At 43.2% G+C, this 22,693-nt stretch overlaps 3 protein-coding genes and 1 pseudogene across 9 annotated transcripts in view; 1 reads left to right on the top strand and 3 right to left on the bottom strand.

Annotated features, from left to right (window-relative positions):
- LOC138918354 (thrombospondin type-1 domain-containing protein 1-like) overlaps window positions 1-3,652 on the bottom strand; it is a 29,811-nt pseudogene extending 26,159 nt beyond the window's left edge.
- LOC138918351 (phosphatidylinositol 3,4,5-trisphosphate 3-phosphatase TPTE2-like) overlaps window positions 1-22,693 on the bottom strand; it is a 390,322-nt gene that overhangs the window by 183,212 nt on the left and 184,417 nt on the right.
- LOC138918361 (vacuolar protein-sorting-associated protein 36-like) lies at window positions 7,488-13,391 on the bottom strand. Of its 3 annotated transcripts, XM_070239612.1 has the most exons (5): window positions 13,311-13,391; window positions 11,859-11,923; window positions 11,147-11,231; window positions 10,118-10,194; window positions 7,488-10,030 (listed from the first exon to the last, which is right to left on the bottom strand). In XM_070239612.1, the coding sequence occupies exons 3-5, from the start codon at window positions 11,204-11,206 to the stop codon at window positions 9,937-9,939; spliced, it is 231 nt and encodes a 76-aa protein (XP_070095713.1). In that variant the 5' UTR covers window positions 11,207-11,231; window positions 11,859-11,923; window positions 13,311-13,391; the 3' UTR covers window positions 7,488-9,936. The 3 variants fall into 3 exon arrangements, with proteins under 3 accessions (XP_070095713.1, XP_070095714.1, XP_070095715.1); XM_070239613.1 differs by lacking the exon at window positions 13,311-13,391 and having other exon boundaries at window positions 11,859-11,940; XM_070239614.1 differs by lacking the exons at window positions 11,859-11,923; window positions 13,311-13,391 and having other exon boundaries at window positions 11,147-11,301.
- The window catches only part of LOC138918357 (mitochondrial ornithine transporter 1-like), a 68,336-nt gene continuing 56,768 nt past the window's right edge, over window positions 11,126-22,693 (top strand). For 2 of the 6 annotated variants that reach the window (XR_011427694.1, XM_070239608.1), the window contains exons 1-4: window positions 11,132-11,325; window positions 14,968-15,105; window positions 17,224-17,393; window positions 18,367-18,525. Coding sequence is in view for 5 of the 6 variants with exons in the window: in XM_070239608.1 (XP_070095709.1) it covers window positions 11,261-11,325; window positions 14,968-15,105; window positions 17,224-17,393; window positions 18,367-18,525 (532 nt within the window). In the remaining variant the exon portion in view is untranslated. Of the gene's footprint in view, window positions 11,326-14,967; window positions 15,106-17,223; window positions 17,394-18,366; window positions 18,526-20,010; window positions 22,187-22,693 lie in introns of those variants that run through there. The other 4 variants (XM_070239605.1, XM_070239604.1, XM_070239607.1 and 1 more) reach the window with 4 other exon arrangements.

The following is a 22,693-nucleotide window of genomic DNA, read 5'->3' as shown; positions in this document are numbered from 1 at the left end:
ATCACAGTCTAAAAGGTACCGCACTGGAGACCCTGCCTTGCCTCCTCCACACAGGGTCGACATCAATGCATTTCTAAACCTCACGCTGATGTTTCTTTGTTGACACCTATAGCATTAAGTATGCTCACAATACTCACCGCAGTCACAGAGCACCACCAACAAGCGATTTGAAAAGTCTTTCAACATTTGTTTCATTCTGATCAGCAAAATTCCAGGTCTTTGGTCTCCTCATGTCCTTTCTCGCATCCAAATTGTGAATTCTTTTTTCAAAAACACCTGAAACCAGAACCTCAAAAAACGCATGGCTCTGTTCAATGTGATTCATAAAATAGTAATCATGAAATGACAAAACCATTCTAAGAAGTCAAATTTCCTAGTTGATACTGAAAACAAAATAAGGAGGACACTAATTTTTCCCGGGGAAATGATCTGTAATTCTGCATGTCCCTTTTGTTCCGTGATAGCTCACCTGTTAAGAACATTCAGGTATGCCCAACACCAAGATTGTCTTTGCGAAACAGCAAGTCTTTCTCTTTATAGCACATCCTTACATGGAGAGTTTGCTATTATTTGCTTAATTTCATCAAAGCCAATAGCCAATCTAAATGATACATCTGCTAGTCATTTCACAATGATTAATATACTAAATTTTTGCCAAAGTTTCATTGCACTGTGTAGACCTGCCTTGCTTCCACAAATGGGCTTACCAACACTGTCTCTCTTACACAATTGGTGTGTTAGTAGGATTGCTTCATTTCTTAATGCCTAGGAGCTCCATCAAAACTATCAGACCTTTAGAAAAGATACCCAGGGTATTACAATTAAATGAGAACTCCCTGTGACCCTGAGTCCCTTGTTTAGGGCACTGTAAAGAGAAAACACAAATAACAATTATCATCTTCTGTCAGTGTTCCAATACTTGCCGCTGCTGGTATCCGTCAGGAGACAGACGATTTCATGCGGCAATCTTCCCAAAGCACCTAGGAGGGCAGGAAAGACCCTGCTGGCCTGTGGTTCACAATGACTTGTGGAAGGAGGCACTTTGATATAAACAGACTATTAGGTGATAGAATAAGATGTAGGGCATTTAAGTGCCACTTTTGTCATACCAAAGTCTAGTAAACTATGGGCTACTAAACATAACCAAATGTATATTTTCTTAATGTTTACATTCCCATTATGCACAGCTAATATATTTTTACTAAGCATATTATATTCCAATATATGTATGTTACATCCCTTTAGATAAGACAGAAATTAATGGAATGTAAAGAATTGATGGAAATAATAAAAAATTCAATGGAAAGAGAACTGGTGTGTCTCCACGAGCTTTTTTTTTCCTTTTGAGGAAGATTAGCCCTGAGCTAACATCAGCTGCCACCATCTTCCTCTATTTTATATGTGGGACGCCTGCCACAGCATGGCTTAGCAAGTGCTGCGTAGGTCCACACCTGGGCTCTGGGCCCTCGAACCCCAGGCCGCTGAAGCAGAATGTGGGAATTTAACCGTTGCGCCACAGGGCTGGCCCAGGAGGTTCCTTTCAGTAGAAATTAGCTGAACAGAGGAAATACTGGACTTCCTCAAAGGGAAGCAGAGATTTGAAGTGTAATTATGCAGATGATTAGAGCTCCCTCCCCTCCCTAACAAAAAAAGGGAAATTCAGTTTTGCTGGAATTAAGCATAGATTGGACCTAATCTTTTCCTTGAGCGGGGATGGGAAACTTGGCCAAAGACAGCAGGTGAGCATCATTGGATCTCCTGGGCAAGTGTGGGTGCTGAGGGCACTTTAAAGACTTCCTTTAAGTCACTGATCCTCAGTAACCAAAGAAAGGAGGAGCAAGGCTGGCCCTGTGGCTGAGTGGTTAAGTTTTCGAGCTCTGCTTCAGCGGCCCAGGGTTTCTCTGGTTCGGATCCTGGGCGAGGACATGGCACCACTCGTCAGGCCATGCTGAGGCGGCGTCCCACATGCCACAACTAGAAGGACCCACAACTAAATATACAACCATGTACTGGGGAGACTTGGGGAGAAAAAGCAGAAAAAAAAAAATAAAAAAAAAAAAAAGAAAGGAGGAGCAAGTGATCTGTAGCTCCCAAAAGTTGAACTTGCTTCTCCCAAACTGCTTGCTTCCCCGTGACAATCATTTCTTAAAGAAGCTCCTAATCACAACTGATTTTGCAATTATAACACATTTTCCTTCTTTGAAAATGACCAGTAAAACACAGAATTGTGTGATAATCTACATTTAGAGCTGAATGGAAATGGAATTACAAAATACACCAGCCTACCTGAAAATCATAATAAGGATGTTTTTAAAAATGTTCTCACTTTTGAAAATAAATGCTCAATTTTTACCAGCTCAACCATTAATTTGAAGATATCAACAGAACACCCCAGAATGGAATGGAAGGCTGGATAAAAAGCACTACACTTTTTAAAGAAGATAGCATGCTTCTTTAATTTTCCTTTTTTTACACCTTGCTTGCTTTTCTTCCAACGTGTTCCCAATACACTACTGGCTACTTATGTTTGGCTTGAGAATCATTTTGAGAAAAGAAGAACTTAGGTGTATTTCATACACATTTTAAGATACTTCTATATAGCATTCACATACAAAAACGTTTACAGACAAATTTTAAATGTATCTGTTGTGAATATTCTCAATGGCTAACAGCATCATGCCAAGCTCAGATCCCAAGTTTTTGCTGAAACCAGCTAAGAGAAACCCCTACAGGGTCTTCATAGCTGCCGAAAAAGAAAATAAATTACGCTAAAGTCCATGGGACCAATGACTTACCAAATAAAAGGGAAAATAAAAATAAGCAAAGTGATTTTTGACCCTTCTGACAACCACGCACACGCTCGTGTGTGTATATATCTAATAATAATATTTATTAGGAGGAAATCCCTAATTCCAAAGCAGCTCGTGTAAACAGGCTTTATTTATATATTCGATCGGCTCTACCCTGGTCCCCCAGGCTGGACGCAGCTTCCCTAGAAGCTGGGCGCTCCCCACCTCCACTCAGCTTTCCAAAGGCCCACAAGTCAAGTTCATACTTGGAAATCCAGCCCTGCCCGCGTCGCCAGCACAAAGCCCTCTTAAAATGAGGACTGTTCTGAAATGCTTGTATCTCAGAGAGGATTTCTTTTTAGAAAGACCCAAACTTGTTCTGAAACGCTTAGCATCCCAACTGGGACTCAACACCCCGCTACCGTCAGCCTCAGCCCCTCGGCCACACCTGCGCCAGGGGAGAGCCGCGCTCGCGTTAAAGCCGGGACTCCAAGATGCGGAGAGGCACACTTTTCCAAGCGCGTTCCTCGGCGGCAGAGGCTGAGCACTAAGAAGCGAAGGCAGGGGACCGGGAGCGTCCAGGGAACGGGAGTGTCCACCTGTGCTTTCAGGCTGCGGGGAGGGAAGGGGCGGCCGGGTCCGGGCGCACTGCCGGGCCCCGGCGGAGCCACCGGGAGCCCTCGCGGCTCAGCAGCGCCCGCCGGATCGCGGAAGGCTCTTCTTACCTCTCGGGACTGGTGGGCGCAGCAGCCCGGGCCGGGGCGAGCGAGGCGACGAGAAGGGTGGCAGGAAGGAGGCCTCAGGGGCCGCGAGGCAGGGCGTCGAGCATCCCGCGTCCCAGGACTGCGCGCCCTGGACAGCAGCGCCGGGTTCCCGCAGCCCCGCCCGGGCCCGCCCAGAAGGCGCGAGGAGGGCGGCACCCGGAGGGCCGCACCCGGAGGGCGGGGGACCTTGGCGAGCGGCCACGTCTGCCCCGCCCTCTCTGGGCTGCGCATCCTTTCCTGCCCGCGCCGGGCGAGCGCGCTGCTGGACGGGAAACCCGGCAGGAAACGCTCCTGGCTGGCCAGGGCCTGCGGGAAGCGGGTGCGGAGCCCCGAGCGCGCACACACCCGCACCTCAGGCTGGACCTGGATTTTAAGGACAAGCCAGCAGTCTCCCACCAGTTCAAATTCAGTCACTTCCCCAGCGTCATTTTCTTCTGGGGTAACACAAAAGTCAGTCGTTGAAGTGCATAACTGGTGGGTTGTAAACTTGGTTTCCCAAATGTCATCGAAGAGTTTCAAAAGGAAGCAATTCAGGTAAAGTGCATCTTCGTTTTCTTAGCAGCCAGAAATGGTTGTTCAATAAATCAAAAAGAACATTTAAAAAACTCTAATCCGCAAGTGTTAAAGTTGTCTTCTTAAAAGAACACAAGAGGATGGAGTTCACCTTAAGAGCTGTCATTTTCGAGTCCACTGTGAAGTGCAATACGCTTCACCATTTGCTTTTCTTTTACACAAAATACACCACTTGACAGACAAAACTAACGTGTGGTAGTAGAAATCAGAGCACGGTGGTGGCCTCTGGGGAGCAGGTGATGGGAAAGAGGCACCAAGGACCTCTTGGGAACGACAGATATCTTCTATTGTTTGGTGTGCGATTTACATGGATTTTTTATGCATTTGTCAAAACTCATCCAACTTAAGATCTGTGCATTTCACTGTGTAAATTTTACCTCCATTTTTTTAGTTTTAAAGATTTTTATTTTTCCTTTTTCTCCCCAAAGCCCCCCAGCACATAGTTGTGTATTTTTAGTTGTGGGTCCTTCTAGTTGTGGCATGTGGGACGCTGCCTCAGCATGGCTTGATGAGCGGTGCCATGTCCGTGCCCAGGATTCAAACTGGCGAAACAATGGGCCACCAAAGCAGAGTGCACGAACTTAACCACTCTGCCACGGGGCCAGCCCCTACCTCAATTTTTAAAACAAAAAAATACAGCATTTGCAGGTCTTTGAATCTAACTTAATCTTTTCAAAGATAGGACAATTATTCAATTATCAGTTTACCAGAGGTACTAAACTTGCTAAGTATTTATCTTGTCAAATAACTAATTCTAGCAGTATTCATTTAATCTACCCAAAGTTTCAAAAGAGGCTTTAAAGTCATTATCCACTTTCACTACCAACAGAACTATCTAGTCCAATATCCATTCATCAGCTCAAATTGGGATTCCTTTTCAAATGCCACAGTCCCTGGCATTTTCAGTTTTAAAAGCAAAAGCTCAATGCAAAGAGTGGGCTTTGGAGTTAGATACAGCTGAGATTAATTCCAGCCCTGCCTCTGTAACCTTGGGCAAATTACTTAATCCCTCCTTTCCTTCACTATAAAAGGCATATAATAATGGTTATATTGAAGTTTTCTGGTGACTGGGTGAAACAGTCAGAAAGCAACTTGCTCTGCATTAATCCTTCAAAGACACTCTCTCCCCAGGACCTCAATCCAGGTACAAGTGGCTGGTTAACGTGCTTGGTCATTTCTTAAATAACAGCTTTGGTCATTGTTGCCTTCATTAGAATTCTCACCAAACTGTATTACTGTCTTTATTGGACAGTTAAAACAGTTTAATCTTTTCTAAAAGAAGGCACATAGACTTGAAGGGGAAAAAAAGCTTTCAAAAGGACAGCGGTATGTTCTTGTCAGTATTGAACTAAAGCTGGCTGTCTAGATATCCTGAATTCTCTTTATGGGTCAGTGACTGGTCTAATGATCTTGTGCAAATTGTGTGAAAATTGTTCACTATCTCAATAACATCCTTTATACAAATGGAGAGATCTTGTATTTCCCTAGATAATACCCTGAGAGAAAAACTTTAACTGACTCCTGATTATCAGGGCACAAGGAAGGACACGAATTACCCAGTTTTCACACTGTAATAACAAGATCTTACATGTGTGTTAACCTGACTTTTCTGGAGTGCTTCCCACATCATGGATGTGGCCTGTGTCATGGAATTTGAATAAGATAGTGTATCTCAGACTGGCTGAGCCCTGACAAGTCTGGTTGAGAAGCCCCTTGGGAAGAAGGGTAAAGGACTGATTTAGGTTTGTGAGTCAACTCCTGGCACATTATAATCCAAAATCGCTCCATTCAGTTAGTACTTAACCAGGGTCTACCTTGTACAATCACTGACTTAGGAGTGGGAATTCAAAAGTTGTGTCATATGAAAGTCCTTGAACTCAAAGAAATCCAATTTCTCTATTTTATTACGGCATCAAGACAACAAATAGAGAGCAAGATAAAACACAGTCAAGTATATGAGACGGACAGTAACTCTTAGGGAGTTTAGAAATAGAGCTGTGTACTGGAAACAGATTTTTCTAGAGCAGGTGGGATTGAGCAAAGCATGATTTTGATTAGTGGGGGTAGGGGTGTGAGTGGGAAGAAGGAACGATGGGAAGTCTGGACAGACAAGGGGAAGCGTCCCAGCAACAGGAAGAGGCACACCTCACGCTGTTCCCGTGACCCAATGCCTGCCACCTACTGACCATCTCTTGGTCCTCGTGAGTCTAGTTTACCAAGCTCTTCCTCTCCCACGAGGCCTTCCCAGGTCCCTCCCTCAAAACGAAAAGCTCCTTCCTTGTCTTCCACAGCGTGGTACCTGTGCCCCTTTCATGGCATGGACTTCCTTCCATCTTCAATTAAGGTTGCTCACATGTCTCTTTGCCCAACTGGGGCACCCTCTTAAGGGCAGGGGCTGTATCTTATTCACTTTTGTATCCCCACCAATGGCCCACAAAGCTCCTCACACAAATCCAGTATGTATTAAAAAAAAATGTGTTTTAATTGAAGTGAATGGGAGATAAAAAGTAGGATAAAGTGGAGCCAAATTATAAATAGATATATACACCGGAGTTAATTCATTCAATAACTATTTATTGAGTCATACTGTGTGCCAGGCCCTGTTCTGGCCTCTGGGGATCTATCCATGAACAAACCAGAGAAACATCTCTGCCCTGTGAGCTTACACTCTAGAAAATGGATGGGATCGGCAATAAATTTACATAAATTCAACCATACTATTCAGGAAAAAAAAGGATCCATATTTAAATAGTTTATTGGTGCTGTAAAAGTCTACTGTTGATATGTAGTTTGTATTATATATTGTACTTACTATATTCATAAACTATTCATCCTCATGTATCACACTACAGGGAATCTAATATAGAGAACTTTATTGGCAGTTTAAGAGATTCTCAAGGATCATTTTGAGCATGCTCGATTTCATCCTTAGGCAGTCTTTAGCACAGTCTTTGAAACCTAACTACCTTATAAGTTGTGACTCTACTGAAACAAAATGAAAACTCTGAGATTGTTGGGCAAAGAAGAACCAGTTTAAGTATTTGAGCATGAGAATGCTGACAATCACGTCTGGTCAGATTTGTCTGGTAACAGGGAACGAGAGACAGTACATTCACATGAACACACAAGGTCAATCAACAGTGGAATTCACATCAGGAATTAGAAGAAAACAGTTCATGAGCCATTTCCCATTCTTTTAAAACTAAAATAGTAAGAGCTTGAGGTCATAAATATTTATAATCAACTCTTGATTATAAAATCTAAACAAAAAAATTGTAACATACTGGCTTATTCTAACTAAAGGTTTATCATTTTCATATATTTTTCAAAAAGTGTTTAAAGAGAACACCAAGAAACATCGTTTTTAAATTTTGCAAAAACTTTACTCTATATACATTAATTCCAATCATTTAATCCTGAAAGCAATCTTCACTTGTACAATGTAAAAAAACTTTTGACAGTATGTGACTAGAAATATCCCATTACCATAACGCTACAAACAGATTTATGCTCCTAAGAGCAAAGTTAGGAAAGCAAAAATAATAACCACACCAGTGATAAGCGGCAAGACAGAACTTTTTTGCACTTAGGGCCTGATTGGCTCTATTTAAACAAAACCTCTACCAACAGAGGACCAAAATAACACCTTATTTGGCAAAAAAAAAAAAAAAAAGATAAAAATATACATACAGAGGTCTGGAAACAGTGGAGAATGCCCACTTAAAAAATTAAACAATGAAATTATTCATATTTGTTTTTTAGTTAATGTGACATTTGCAAAATATATTCATATGTCACTTTTCTTCTTTAGTTCGCCTTATACAATTCAGGTTGCGCCATGTTTGTTAATGTTGTCACACTACTGTAAATCAATATGGTGAACAATGGGAGTTTGCTGTAATGAATCCGAACCATGAGAGCTAGATCCAGGAGCCCAAACAACCTTAGTTGCAACTCATTCCAAGCGGTGAAACAGATTATTTATCTTTGTAATTTTTACAAGCCGTAGCCAGATATCGTGTGTGTATGTGTGCGTGCATGTGCACGTGCAAGTATGCCAGAGCAGTGAGAGAGAGTACAACTCAGAAGGGAGTGACATAAACAGGCTTACACAAGGACCCAAAAGATTTGGGCAGCCGACACTGAATTTCCCCAAAACAAACCTGAAGCTGAGCAATGGGGGGAATTCGGGGATCTGTCATCACAATATAGAATCAGTGACAGATTTGGAGAACAAAGACTAAGTAAGGCAGGATGCCTCAGCCACAACATTCCCATGACACTGGAGGACACAAAGCAGTGACAGCCACTCTTCAGGCAGGGATCAGGGACAGACTCTGCCTGCACTTGGAGGGATTCCCTGGGTCTGCGGCCGAGGGTTCCTGCAAAGGCAAAGGGTCCCCAAAGGGCATCTGCAGTAGCCTCAGGCAGTGGCCCTCCACCTCACTCAGTGAGAATGTCTTAGGGACCCCAGAGTGTGGCCCTGGGTATCCCCTCCTCCTGGTCTCAACCCTTCTCTCGATACAGATACTATCCCTTCCAGAGACTTGGTCAAAAACTATCGCTACCTTCCACTTCCAACTCAGTCTCAGGAAGAGGGTGTTCTCGTCCCCATGGGGTCCCTGAGTTTGAGGTAATGCCGACATACTGTATGCTGTACCACAGTAACATATGAAGGCAGGCAAGTCCACTTTAAAACTCAAGCAATCTAAATTCAACATCGGCCAGTTTTTGTTACCTCAGTAATACTGTTTGGCGAGATAGTTTCTCCACACAACTTATGATGTGTGGCTAAAGAAAAAAAATATTGCTAGAATGTGATAGAAATATTTTTAAAAGTTCAATGTTGAAACTCCTTAAGGGAAGGAAAAGGAGACATTTTACTTTTCCACTGTCTATGTTCCTGTCCTTGGCTTCGAGGTCAAAGAGCACCAAGGTTCCTGTTAAGCTAGTTCAAGCTTCTCCCAGCCCCTCCCCTGCACAACAATCCTGGGGAATTCCTGAGCTGTCTGCTTCCCAAATTTGTAATCTTATCTCTGGGCATGTCTACCCAGCTCTTTAATTCAGTTTCAAAATCCACAGTACTTTTTAAACAAAATGACATAGTTGCATTCTTTAAATGCCAGCTATGAAATAATCACTTAAAAAAAGGAAAGAAAGAAACTACTCAGATTATATATACGTAAGACAAATAAAATTCTCTCCCTTTTTAAGTGCTTTATTTGGTCTGCTGCAGACATGCGTATGGCTGCTTCCAAAGAAAAGCCCTTAGGAGGAGCTGAGGACAGCATTCCGCAGTTTGATATTTGTTCCAATGTTGTCAGGTTCTTAGACGACCCCGTACGTACGACTTGCTTCATGAAAACCCCCCAAAATGGGCACATTAGATACAGGGAAAAACCTTATCTATAATTCAGTGAATTTTTCTCACACCAAAATAACACTCTAACCTGTCCAAACATGCAACTTCTCCTTTTCTTCCCCCATGAACTAAATTCCTTTCCTTAAAAAACAGTCAGACTTGAGGATTGAGTGAAAATCTACCATATTTCAAGTTCAACTCTGAGGGTTCTTTACAACCGTAGCATGATTTCAAATTCACATTGTCATTCATTTTTCTGTATTTTCCTATATTTATCCTAAATAACCTTCCTGGACCCTTATATTTAGGGAGAAATTAAAAGGGTTTTATATGATACTGCAAAGTTCCTGTAAATGCTCAGTTTATCAGGGTTTACTCTGAGCTCAATGTCAGACAACCTCTACATGACGCAAAGATACGGACAAGAAGTATTTCAAATACAAAACCCTTAGCTCTGTGTCATAAATAAATTTGGGTAAAATCGCAAGCCTTCCACGGAATCATCTTGGCAAAGATGGCCCATCTTCTCTGCAAGAAGCAACCTAGAAATCAAGAGGAAAAGCCACAATCATGTGTCTGTTCAGAAACACAAACTACAAGGTGTAATGAAGAGCAAGGACCTTACGTACCTTTCTTTGGCCAGGAGGACAGACATTCCTACGAGCTTGGCAAACTCTTCTGACGTTAGGGATCCCTTTTCTGAAACCTAACAGAAACACAGAGCAGAAAAAATGTGATGGTGTGGACCGTCTAGGCGCCAACCTAAGGAGAGCATCCACCAGTATACTAGGGAATAACAGACTGAATTTCCTACTAAATGTAAGAATATCCACTACAGAACCACCTCTTCTTCACTAATGTTTAATTCTGCAAAAGCTGAAGGACCCAGAACAAACAGAGAAGAGGTTAAAATATCACGAAGTGCATAGTAAAACAGTGCGGGAGTACAAAGGCACTGCGGTAAAGCTTAAAAAGAACTATTGGCTATTCTAAGAAGGAACATACGACAAATTCTAATTGAGTGCATATTACACGCTCCACTGAGGACCCTTATCTACAGATGTAGTTTAAAATATGTGGTAGAAATACCTATAGTCTTGGGATTTTCATCGAGCTTAAAATTAGAAGCATAATAAATATGAGTTATTCAAATTATACAGGCTCGCCGCAGAGGCTATGAAGGCAGTAATATTTCAAATATCCTCATGAGTAATATTAGCAGTTTGGCCAGCAAAAGCCATCTAAACTACAGTTGCTTTTCATATTTTTTGAAGCAATTATTTCACAAAACAACTTGTGATGTTTTATAATGCTGCTTATGTGGGTGTTACTGAAAGAAAAAGTTCAGTCATGGGTAACATTCTGATTAACAGAGTTAAGAACCTGTTCTCAACACTGGGCATCAAATGAAAAGAGAACGCCTCACTAATTCTATCTCCTTACTTACAAGACGTTACGAGTATCAGTAAGTTTCAAAAAGCTTTCAAAGTATAATTTTGATTACTATTTATTCATTAATGATAAACTGTTTTTAATTAGGTCTTCAAATGTTACTTTTTAGTAAAGTTAAACCCAAAAGGAAATCCTGTTTCTCAAGTTGCTAAGCATTGCATCTTGGTAGCAAGCCCTAATAACCAGAGGAAGCTGGGTTCACATACTGTCTCCAAGGCTGAGGCCACCATTTCCTCTTCCTTGTGGGCCTGAAGCTCAATTACCATGACGCCGCTGTCGAAAACTCAGAGCCTACAAATCGCAGATGGGAGAACAAAGCCATGAATATCCGGGATTTTCAACCCCTGAGGAGGCGCAAGTATTTCTTGATATCTTTTATGCCCAGGTATGAGGGGAAGAATAACACAAAATAACCTTTAAAGCATAACGACCACAAGCAACCATGGCATAACTAAAAAGCTCATGAATAAACAGGTAATAAAATTATGAACTATAATCCAGAGGCTTTTCTATAATCCAGAAATACGTATGGCTACTTTTTTTTAACCTGAGGATAAGGAAAATATAATTCACAGCTCAATATTTGCACTTCTAAGCTTCCAGAAACTAACGCAAAATGTCTAGGGGAGGAGGCGCTGGTTACTCTGGCCTCATGGGAGGTGCCTACATTCTACTCTCACTGCCCTCAATCCACAGCCATCAGACTACTAGCACCCGCAGGCCATGCCCAGCCCTAAGGATGGAGGCCAGAATGACAGAGATGCTTGTGGGCCCAGTGAATTCTGTTCACACGGAATGTAATTTCAAGAGGGGCGATATGGTGGCTGGCCCTGCAGGACGGCACCTGGCAGGGCTTGCCTGTCCACTCTGTGAGGAGTAGCGACTACAGCCAGCAAGGCCCCGCGGAGGACCTTTTACCTGAGAGGTAATTTCAGCGCTTCCAGCATCTTGCACGCATTCACTAAATCTTCTGGCGAGAGCAACTAATGGGGAAACAAATCCAGTTTACACTGAAAATTCATAGAGTGATGCTATATAATTATAATGACCACTGAAACAGAAGAGCAAACTTAAAACATCATTTATCAAGGATTTTAGGTAGCTTAATCACTACAAGGCAAAAAGGATTAACAAAGAAGCAGACTTCTACTCATTAAAGCAGTGCTATCCAACAGAAACAAAATGCAAGTCATAAATGTAATTTTTAATTTTCTAGTAGCCACATTAAAAAAATAAAAGGAAACAGGTGAAATTAGTTTTAATACGTACTTTTTATTTAACCCAATAGGTCCAAAAATTCAACACATTATCAATACAAAAATTACTAATGAGATATTTAAGAATTCTTTATTCTGTACTAAATCTTGTAAAGTCAATGTATAATTTACACTTACAGCACCTCTCAGTTTACATTAACTACACTTCAAGTTCACAGTGGCCACACGTGGCTAGCTAGCGGCTACCCTTCTGGACCACATGGCCTTAAAGACTCAGCCCATGTGGTGGCTGACAAGCACAGCTCTGAGTCACAAAGAATGGCTCCAGAGCCAGCCCAGCCTGGGTCCAAATAATTTGCCATGGTCAAATTATTTAATCTTCCTAAGCTTCAATTTCCTCTTCCCCAAATTATCCCCCAGACAGGGACAGTAAAAGTAGGCCCCTCACTGAGTTATTGGGAGGCTAGATGAGGGAACCCTTGCAGAGTGCCTGGCGGATGGTGAACACTCACTGATGGCAGTTATGATGACTATTGAAATAAGAACAGAGCAGAGGCTTAGCTCATGGGGCGGGCTGAATGCTGGAGAGACAGGTGTGGGTCATTTGCATGGAGATGACACCACAAAACTGATTTAGAGGGCACAACGGCGAGAACCCTGGAGGCCAAGGACATTTGGGTGTGAAGGGACAATGAGAGTTGAACAGCGGCTGCAGATTCAGAGCCAAAGAAGCGGGGCAGCTTTTTCTGTATCATTTACAGGCAATTGGTATCCAACCCAGTTAATTCAAACAGGTAACTATCACAGAGAAGGGGCATCACACTCAACCTTATTAATCACAACAACACAAACACAGAACATTAGAGCTGAAAGGTATCTGTGCGTCCAAACCCTTATTTTAAAGGTAGAAAACCTGAGTCCAGAGAGGTTAAGTAAGCTACTCAAGGTCACTCAGCAAATCACTGTCAAAACCAGGAACAGAATCTACCTCCTAGACCCCAGGGCAGTATTCTATTCACTGCACCACACTGCTTCTCCAAATAGTTTTGATATTCACAACCCTTCCTCAAATTCTATTCACTATAGGGGAATTTGTACTATATTAAGAAAGTCTATAAGTAGTTAAAAGAATATCTAAATATTCTATTCTTACTTCCATTCCTCGAGCTCGGTTTACTAAACAGTATACCTCTGTGAATGACATTATTCCTCCTCGTTCCTGTTAAAAATGAAACAAAAGACGTATTACGTTACACTTAGCACCAGTTGGCATTTAACAGAAGTCACAATCAGAGTGAAATCAGAAATCATAAAATTTGTTAAGAAGCTTTTAAAAACTGTATTTACAAACAGGAAGACCTGTTCAGATACCCTGAGGCAATTCAAATTCAATACTTGGACTTGTCATTATTACTGTTTTAACATTTACTCAACGAAAAATGGGGCTCTCTTCTTTCATGTTTCAGAAAGTGTATTTAAATGTTTCAAGTTATTCCAACTAATAAATGAAAAAAATCATAGAATTAAATAGGAATATCACCATTTTACAACCCCTAATAAAGTAACAGATCTCCATAATGACTACCAATGGCTGCCAACATCACAAAAAAAGACGCTCAGACGTTATGCACCTCCTGATGGAAATGCTGCTGACTGTGGCTGGTGGTACTAAACCCATAGGAGATGCGGTGAGTGCTTCCGCTTTTGGACTAATGTGCGTTCATTCCTCCGTTTACATTTCCAGTGTAGTCATTTTACCTACAACCCTCGAACTGCTGACGTGCACCGGCCTTATGCTCTCCTCCGGCACCATCACACCCTCATGCCGTCTGTTGCTGAGGTTGAGGCGGTCATCAGCTGACCTGGGAAATCTTTTTGCAATGGCAGCTTTTTGGTTAAAAATTTATTCTGGGTTTTCATCTGTGGCAGTTATATGCTCCACTGCTCCAGGTTGGATTTGGTAGGCATAGCCTCAGAACCTAGTTTTATTTAAAGCTTAGCGGCAAATACACTAAAGTATTAATAGTGTATGTTTTTGGGTGATAGGACTATAGGTAATTTTTTCCTCCTCCATGGTTTTTGGTTTTGTTTTGTGTGTCAATGTGTTTCTTGTTCTGGCTGCTGTAACAAAATACCATTGACTGGGTGGCTTAAACAACACACATTTGTTACTCATACTTCTAGACCCTGGGAAGTCCAGGATCAAGGTGCTGGCTGGTTCCGTGTCTGGGGAGGGCCCTCTTCCTGTGTTGCAGAGGGACCACTTTGCTGTGTCCTCATATGGCAGAGAGCGAGCACAGCCTAGCTCTCTGGTCTCTTATAAGGGCGCTAATCCCTTCATGAGGACTCCACCCTCGTGACCTCATCTAAACCTAATTACCTCCTACAGGACCCTCCCCACCCCCAAAATGCCATCACATTGGGGTTAAAGCGTTCAACAAAGGAATCTGGGGTGGGGGGCCCAACATTCAGTCCATAGCGTTGTGACTGATAAAGGAGCATGGATCCTGCAGTCAGGCAGACCTGGGTTCGAATCCTATCATTGCCACTTAGCAGCTGTGTGACTTTGGGCACAACACGTATCATGTCTAAGTGTCGTTTTCTCCGTGTGGCAGTTGGGGTCTTGCTGTTCGCCTCACCGAGTTGCAGATCCTTCAATGAAACAGCACGTGCACGTTCCTGGTGGGCACTCAGGAAGTGTTTCTCTCCCTTCATCTGCACTCTCCTTTACCACTGAGTTTCAGCGCAGTGAGTGCTGCATGAATGAACGGCTGGACAGGTAACTGGTCTCCTGTGCTGTGTCCTTTCAGTGACCTGCATAATGCGGCTGCCGGTTCCTTCGCCTCCGCGTTTGCTGCCCTGGTGCTCTGCCCCACTGAGCTTGTGAAGTGCCGGCTACAGACCATGTACGAAACGCAGATGTCGGGGAAGATAGCCAAAAGCCAGAAGTAAGCACCGCTTGGGCACAAACATTAGGTCTCGAACATGTATTGAGTATTTTAAAAAATATATTGTACTAAAATTAAGTGACAGATATAGAAACAGATTTGTCTAATCCAAAATACTGCTTCTAGAACTTCTACCAATCAGAATAATTTTCTGAACGGACTATTTGTGGTGGTGGGACCCACCCCCCAGGACACAAAACATCATAGACAGGTGTTTAATACCCCAGAAGTGATGAAGCCAGGAGCTTCTACCCCTTTTGACCGGTTGAGGGCATAAGGCATGATCCCCAGCTGTTTTTGGAGGCACATGGCAGACAGCTTTGGAACTGTGTGTGAGAACTGAGCCTTCATAAGGGCCGCTTGGGTTCTGAGATGAATATTTGATGCCCTTTCCCAGGTTTCACGTAGATGTTCAGGCTGATCACCTCAGATCCCCGCGGTAACTTTCTTTACGCCCCTCCCTAATCCTTCAAGGGGACCTGCAAAGGGCGCCAGTTCTGGGAACACTGAGCAGGACCGTTGTGAGCATAGCTGCCCTTCAGATCAAATTCCTCTCCAGCTCAGTCTTGAAAGATCCTAGTTACCCTGTGAAGGTGTATATGTCACGTACATATGATTTATTTGAATTGTAAAGCAATTTATTATCCTGATTAATCTCAAAACTTGCTTATTTATCTTCACATCTGGCTGACTGCAGTTCTGGGGGTGCATATTGCTGTGGTTAACTCAGACCCTGTCAATCCACTGGGGAAAATTGGTAGATAAATTGACCATTTTCAGAGTTACCAGTCCCCTTGCAGCAGCGAGGCTGGGGTTTGTAATAGAGCCCAATTTCCTGCACCCTTGGGATTCTTTACAACCAATTTGAATCTATTATTCATAGCCCAGAGTCCAAAACTGTGAGTCTTTAAGACTTTTTATTGAGATAGTATGTGTACACAGTAACACGAACACACACAGAAATCGTAAGTGTGAAATGAACATGCCTTTGTAACCAGTGCCCAAGAAGTAGGACGTTAATAGCCCCCAGAAAGTTGCCCTCGTGCCCCTTGAAGTGGTTTAAGGTATTTTTAAGGAAAATAGTTAGGTCCAAAGGACTTAGGCAGATGGACAGCTTGCGTGAAAGTAAGTACTGGCTGACTGTATTTTAGGCATAGCAGTGGCCACGCAGGGGTGTAGAGTAGCTTGGGGTTAAGACTTGGATGGGAAGGTAGGCTGGCCGTGTCGAGTTGGGTTACTTTGTTACGTTCACATCCGAGGATGAGAGCAGCGTTGCAGGAAGGACCTGGCTGATGGATAATACCCGATGAAGCCTTCTGAAGTCCGAGGAAGGAAGATAATCATCAAAAGCAGGTGGCCTTTATTACCTCTGGGCTTGGTCCTTCATTGGTCCAAACTGAGTCACCTGCTCTCTGAGAGCAAAGTGAGGAGTGAGGGGTCCGCCAGGCTGCTGAGTGTGCGGGTTCTGCGCTCTTCCTGCCACGGTGCACGTACTCGGGAAGAGGAGTCTAGATGGACGGGGTGCTGTGTTCCGGCTGCTGCAGGACTCGGATCTGCTTAATTAGAAAGCCTTGCACCACTACCTCTCTAAGAACTAAGTCCTGGTGCTTCTTGCCTTACAGGAGCTGTAGCTCCATTCTTAGAATTTCTTTTGTCTTGCCTTAAAGTAATGTTTAATGTTACTTGCTCGTTTCCCTGCACTGACACAGAACAAGACAAACCCTAAACACCTGAACCAATTTTCTCAGAACACAGCAGATCAAAAGAAAGGTTGGGGAGATAGAAATCGAGGGAGGTAAGGGACTGGGCAAATAGGATACCGTTTTATTCTTGCTGAGTTTGGACAACTCCTTATTGTAATTTCGCTTATTCCGTATTGAAAAATTAGATGTTAGCTTTTTTACATCTTTGATAATATGCCTTCTAGAAATGTGTGCTTCCATTTTAATGAGATTTCTTTACCCTGGAGTAGTTCAGGTGACAAAGGTTGTTATAAAATAGCTGTATCTGAGCTTCCCTGAGATTTCCTTCCCACAGCGGCCTTTTAGAATTCTGGTTCTCTGTTTATAGATTCAGCTGCTTCGCCTGCTGTAACTGTCTCTCTGTGTCTCCTCCCAGTACAGTTTGGTCTGTCGTGAAGAGTATCCTTAGGAAGGATGGCCCCTTGGGCTTCTACCATGGACTCTCAAGCACTTTACTTCGAGAAGTACCGGGCTATTTCTTCTTCTTCGGTGGCTATGAACTGAGCCGATCGTTTTTTGCATCTGGGAGATCAAAAGATGAACTAGGTAAATGTATTTGCGTGGCTGGCAGGTGGGTTGATGGTGTCCGCTTCCCGACTGTATGGTTGCTGCGGATTCCGTGCACTCTGCGGCGCCTTGTAGGGGATCCACCTGGCACTGGGGAGATTCTAAATCGAAGAAAGTAACATGGCCTAATGATTTCTAGCATCTTCTTCTCGCTTCATAATTTCCTCAGGAGAGGGGCTGGAGCAGCACATCCCAAACTTCTTCCCTAGAATAACATTTGTGAATTTCTTCTGGATCTATTTTCAGGAAGAAGAAATATAGAAATTACTTTTCCTGTGGGAAATTACCTATAAGTCAGCTTGCAATAAACTTAGAACTTGGTAATAAGTCTTGATAGTGTTTTGAGAGCAGTGAAAAGTGTAGTTCTTTCTAGTTTGTTCTCTTTAGCTGCTGGATACAACCATATCATTGTTTGAATCACATGGGTGATAACTTTTTTCTTGAACACCTCCCTTCATGGTTGGTGGACTTATTCTGGGGTTGGTCAAGCTCCCACGCTTAACTGTCTTGTTTAATAAGACAACTTTGGTTTTTCATGGTAAAGGAAGAATCAGGGCTGCGGGGCATTAAGATAGTTAAGAGAAGGCTGATAAATGCCTCACCCTGCATTTCAGTGGCCTCTATTCTCATTCCTCCTGTAAGGCGTTGCCATGCTGCTGGGGGCCTGCTGATTCTAGGGGCCAGCCCTCCAAGGATGGCACAGGAGGGCCACAGTGCCACAGTGATCAGCCTAAACATGACCCTCGCTCGGGCTTCTCGTCCTGGCATGATGAGGGGTAGACCCAGGCCACCAACCAGAACCTTATGCTCTTAGAGCTTCGACAGTCTCCTCAGGGAATTGTGTTTGCAGCGTTTTTGTTTGTACCTACCTCCGGCCACTGCCATTGGCCCCTGGAAATATCACATCAGCTGCCCTTGAGACAAAATACTGTTTGCTAATTTTCTTCTCTAGGCCCTGTCCCTTTGATGTTAAGTGGTGGCGTTGGTGGAATCTGCCTCTGGCTTGCTGTATACCCAGTGGATTGTATAAAATCCAGAATTCAAGTTCTTTCCATGTCGGGGAAACAGGCAGGATTTCTCGGAACCTTTATAACTGTTGTGAGAAATGAAGGTGAGTCTGGTAATTGCAGAAACAGGAGGTATGTTTAGAGGGGCTGGTCATTTCGGTGCTAGTCTCGTTGAGGTGGTCAGGTGTGTAATTGCTTTCTTCCCCCGCCGCATATCCCTTTTCTAGTACTGTATATTAATCCACATTTGTGGATTTCTGTTTCCAACCCCCTTTCTTTAGTTTAGTTAGTTAGTTTAGTTAGTTTCATTACTCTCAAGAAAATTTAAAGTTCTTATTCCTAACCCCTGGCCCGGGTACCTGTCAGGATTCTTTGTTCTCAATAGCCTGGAGGGAATTGTTAACTAGGGGCTTTGTCTAAGGGAATAGGTGTTTTGAAGTTAGCACCACTTGTTTTACATAATGTATTATCAGAAAATGATCTCTAAGAGACACGAAGGGATTTAAAAGAATGTACAACATCCTTAATGCTAAGACTTCTGGAATTAGAAATGCACTAAGCAACTTCTGAAGGTAATTTGCTATCAATTTTTAGAGTTAAGCAGGAGGATAAAGATTTTCCAGTTAATGTTTGTTTAAAGCCAGTTTTATGCAACTAGTGAGTAAAGTTCTGTCCTTCCAGCATCCACTGTACATCTTAAACCTTGGGATGTGAATGTCCCTGTCTTGATTTTAAGAGAGAGAGCAGGGGCCGGCTCTGTGGCCGAGTGGTTAAGTTCGCGTGCTCCGCTGTGGCCGCCCAGGGTTCGGATCCTGGGTGCGGACATGTCACCGCTCGTCAAGCCATGTTGAGGTGGCGTCCCACATCCCACAACTAGAAGGACCTGCAACTAAGATATACAACTATGTACAGGGGGGGGTTTGGGGAAATAAAGCAGAGAAAGAAAAAAAAAGCACCATAACAATATGCAGAAACTGTTTAGTTTGTATCCCAAATAGAGTGCAGACATCTTGTACATTACTGATAGTAACCCCTCTTTGAATTTGCGTAACACTTTATGGCTTTACAAAGTTCTCACACCTCAATTATCTAACTAGTTCTTCATAACTACCTTGGGCAGTGCTAATGCTAGAAACAGGTCTCTGACTTCAACGCTGGTGTTGATGCTAGAAACAGGTCTCTGACTTCAGTGCCGGTGCTCTTTCTGCTGGCCCAATGCCTCGTGGCCCTCATCCCCCAGGAGAAGCTGCAAGGCTGCTGCCTCCTGTGGCTCTGTGGTTGCCTCCTGTCTGCCCACGTGAGGCCTCAGCTCTACCCAATCCATTTACCAGAAGTTAACCAGGTGTGGAATTGGTATATGTTACCTAAGCATCAACCAGCTTTGCTGGGAGACCTGACACTTGTCCTGTTTCTGTTAGTTGATTTGTTTCCGTCAGTCCAGGGAAACCCGGAAATAAGTCTTTCCATCACTTGTTGGTTTTTAGTGCTATTGGCTGGATTTCTAAGTGTAAAAATATCTATGCTTTGCAGCTTTGTGGGGTGGCTCCAAGGAGGGGAGTCTCAGTCTTCCATCACCTTTTATCTTCTAGGAATAATGGCCTTGTATTCTGGACTGAAACCTACTATGATCCGAGCGTTCCCTGCCAACGGGGCACTATTCTTGGCCTATGAATACAGCAGAAAGTTGCTGATGAGCCAGTTTGAAGCTTACTGACGTGTTCTGGCGAACCCAGATCCAAATAGGCGTTTGAGGGCTGCAGTTCATCTCAGGGCTTCATGGAGCACAAGACCAATGTGGAATTATTTTGATTTTGTGGGAAATCTGTTTTTGTCTCTTCTTCTGCTTTAAATCTTCAGCTTTATGGAAGGACCTCTATTTTGCATCATGTAATTTCTGCTCATAATTGTATTGAAATAGAAAAGTTACTGCTCTTGTCCTTGGTGGGACTTTCAGGGCGAGCTGCTGGCCCTCTGTACCGAATCTGAAAGGCTAAATATAGTTACATCAGGGCTTTTGCGTAGCCCTGTATGCGTACATGCAGTCTGGATGGTTATGTGTTGTGAGTGAAGCACACTTTGTTCCATGTTTGATCTCAAATCTCACCAGGAAAACCTAGAGGCGTTAACCACGTTTCATAAAGATGGTTATAAGTGATGGCTTAAGCCATCCTATATGTAGGGTCTCTTTTAAAATCTGCTTAGCACCTATACTATACTAAGTGGTTAAAGTTTTTAAAAAGTTTTCCTGTGGTGCTTGAAAACTAAAATATCCATCTGTGTTTTAAAGAGGAGACCATACCTGCATACTGGTGTGGCTTCCATGTTCTTGATTTGTTTCAGAGTAGGCATCCTGGATTTTCCCAGGATGCTCTACTGTTAAAATAGTGCCATTCATTTTCTAGGTGGAATCATATTCTACACTCTGACGTCTTGTTGGGTTTGGCCTAGAGCATCAGGCCTTCGGGCAACAGCACGCCCTCCCCTGTGCCAACTTCCCTTCCCTCTCCCAAAGAGCTTCCTGTCTGCTGGGCTTTAGGTTGAGGAAGGGGCTGAAGGGAGGGGGCTTTGCTGCTGTGCTTTGTGAAGTCAGCTTGTGGCTGACAACAGCCCTTAGCTCCTGTCTTGCTCCTGGTCTGGGTGGGATTCCAGAGTATTGTGTTGGACCATCTATGGGCTGTTGATCTACTTTGAGCCTCTCACTCATTACCTGCACCAATTGGAAACCCATCCAGGGAGCAGAGCGCCAAAGCCAAGAGAAGCCCTCGTTCCCTGTCTGGTGACTGAGTGATGGGGCTCATGGGTGGAGTCCTCCCATCTTGGACAGAACTAGACAAAGTGTAGTGTTTGCACTCCACTGTGAGTAATGTCTGGGCTGACCCATTCTAACATGTCTCAGGATCCATACTGCTTGCCTTGCTTTTACAGTTTCGGAGCCTTTCACATTTGGTACTGGCAGTCAGTGAATTTTAATGATGATCATGTGGGGGTGGGACTTTATAAAGCAAGGAAACAGGAAAAGTAGTTTTGTTAAACTCTGTCATGTATGTGTACTAACCACAACAAAAACCCCAGTTCATCCGATCCCCAGACTTGGGGATGGGCAGCTGCTCCTTGGCCACCTGGTGTAAGAGAGTCCTCCTCGTCACCACTAAAGCAAGCCGCCTCATTCCATGCCACTCCAAGACCAGCAAGGGCTCTCGCAGTAAAAAGTGTTCTTAAGCAGCCTGTGAGACTGAAAGCAGGCAGCCTGACAATGTTAATAGTAGTCCATACCAGGTGTGTCTGTCCCTGTTGGCAGAATGTAAATAATTTTTCTACCTTGCTTTTCTCTCCATACTTAAATGGTCAGTAGCTACTGAGGGGAGCCTCATCTCAGCAGTCTTGGCTTGAAGCGAAGTAGAAAATGGGACTGGCTTCCAGCAGGAAGTGAAGTGCTTCAGAGTCTGTGGTCCCCCTGCCCTGCACCTGTGGGTTGTCTGGGGGTTAGCCCTGTCGGCAGCTGACCCTCTCATGTTGTCCTTTAAGGATTGAACTAAGTGTCTTCAGTAGAAGCCGTCTGAGGCAAGGAAGAGTGAGTGGGAGTAAGGAATGGAAACCAAAGTCAGGAGAATTTTTTTTTCATTCTGTTTGCTTAATTCATGGTTCAGTATTTGGGTACAATTTGTACCATTTCAGATTTGTACTCCAGACAAAAATATAGTAACTTGAAATATTGTGTTTAAAGAAATTCTATTGTTCTATCATCATTAAATTATTTACCTAATATTTGAGCATGTGATGAGTTGTTTTGTTTAAGTACTTTATATCCATGCAAAGAACTAAGTGACGGTGATGTTTGAGGCGTATTTAGTAATATTCCGAGGTGGTGGTTTTCTTGCAACAAGCATTGGTTTTTGTCAGCAAGATTCCTGATGTAAAATTATTTCACTGTAGGTAAATGGACCAAAATACACACTTTTTATATACACTGGCGGTATGAAACTTGGCTCTCTGGAATCACTCCCCCTGCACCAGGCTGTGGATGGGACGGGACTGATTTGGCAGGATGCCATTCTATCTTTTAAAATAGTTAAACTTCTTGCTATTAAGTTTTGGATAATTCTATTTCAGATTAGTAAATTCTGTTTAAGAAAACCAGTATTATTCTGATGTATTATGATGGAAGTTTCTTGCATTGGTCAAAGAACGCTTCACACTGGGTTTGAAGAAAGCAATACCCAAGAGGCCCTAAACCAGTTCTTGTTAGGTGAGCAAAAGCAGGGAAGTGTGGTG

Source organism: Equus caballus, chromosome 17 (genome assembly GCF_041296265.1).
Source record: "Equus caballus isolate H_3958 breed thoroughbred chromosome 17, TB-T2T, whole genome shotgun sequence".
Lineage (NCBI taxonomy): Eukaryota > Metazoa > Chordata > Mammalia > Perissodactyla > Equidae > Equus > Equus caballus.
This window is presented reverse-complemented; position numbering and strand designations above follow the sequence as displayed.

What these genes read in the sequence shown, in the direction of transcription:
- LOC138918361 (XM_070239612.1), bottom strand. Translation starts at nt 11,206, where the DNA reads ATGGTAATTGAGCTTCAGGCCCACAAGGAAGAGGAAATGGTGGCCTCA. An exon ending in TGGCCTCAGCCTTGGAGACA is followed by an intron (nt 10,195 to 11,146) that starts GTATGTGAACCC and finishes TGTTTCTGTTAG; the next exon opens with GTTTCAGAAAAGGGATCCCT. An exon ending in GTCCTCCTGGCCAAAGAAAG is followed by an intron (nt 10,031 to 10,117) that starts GTACGTAAGGTC and finishes CTTGATTTCTAG; the next exon opens with GTTGCTTCTTGCAGAGAAGA.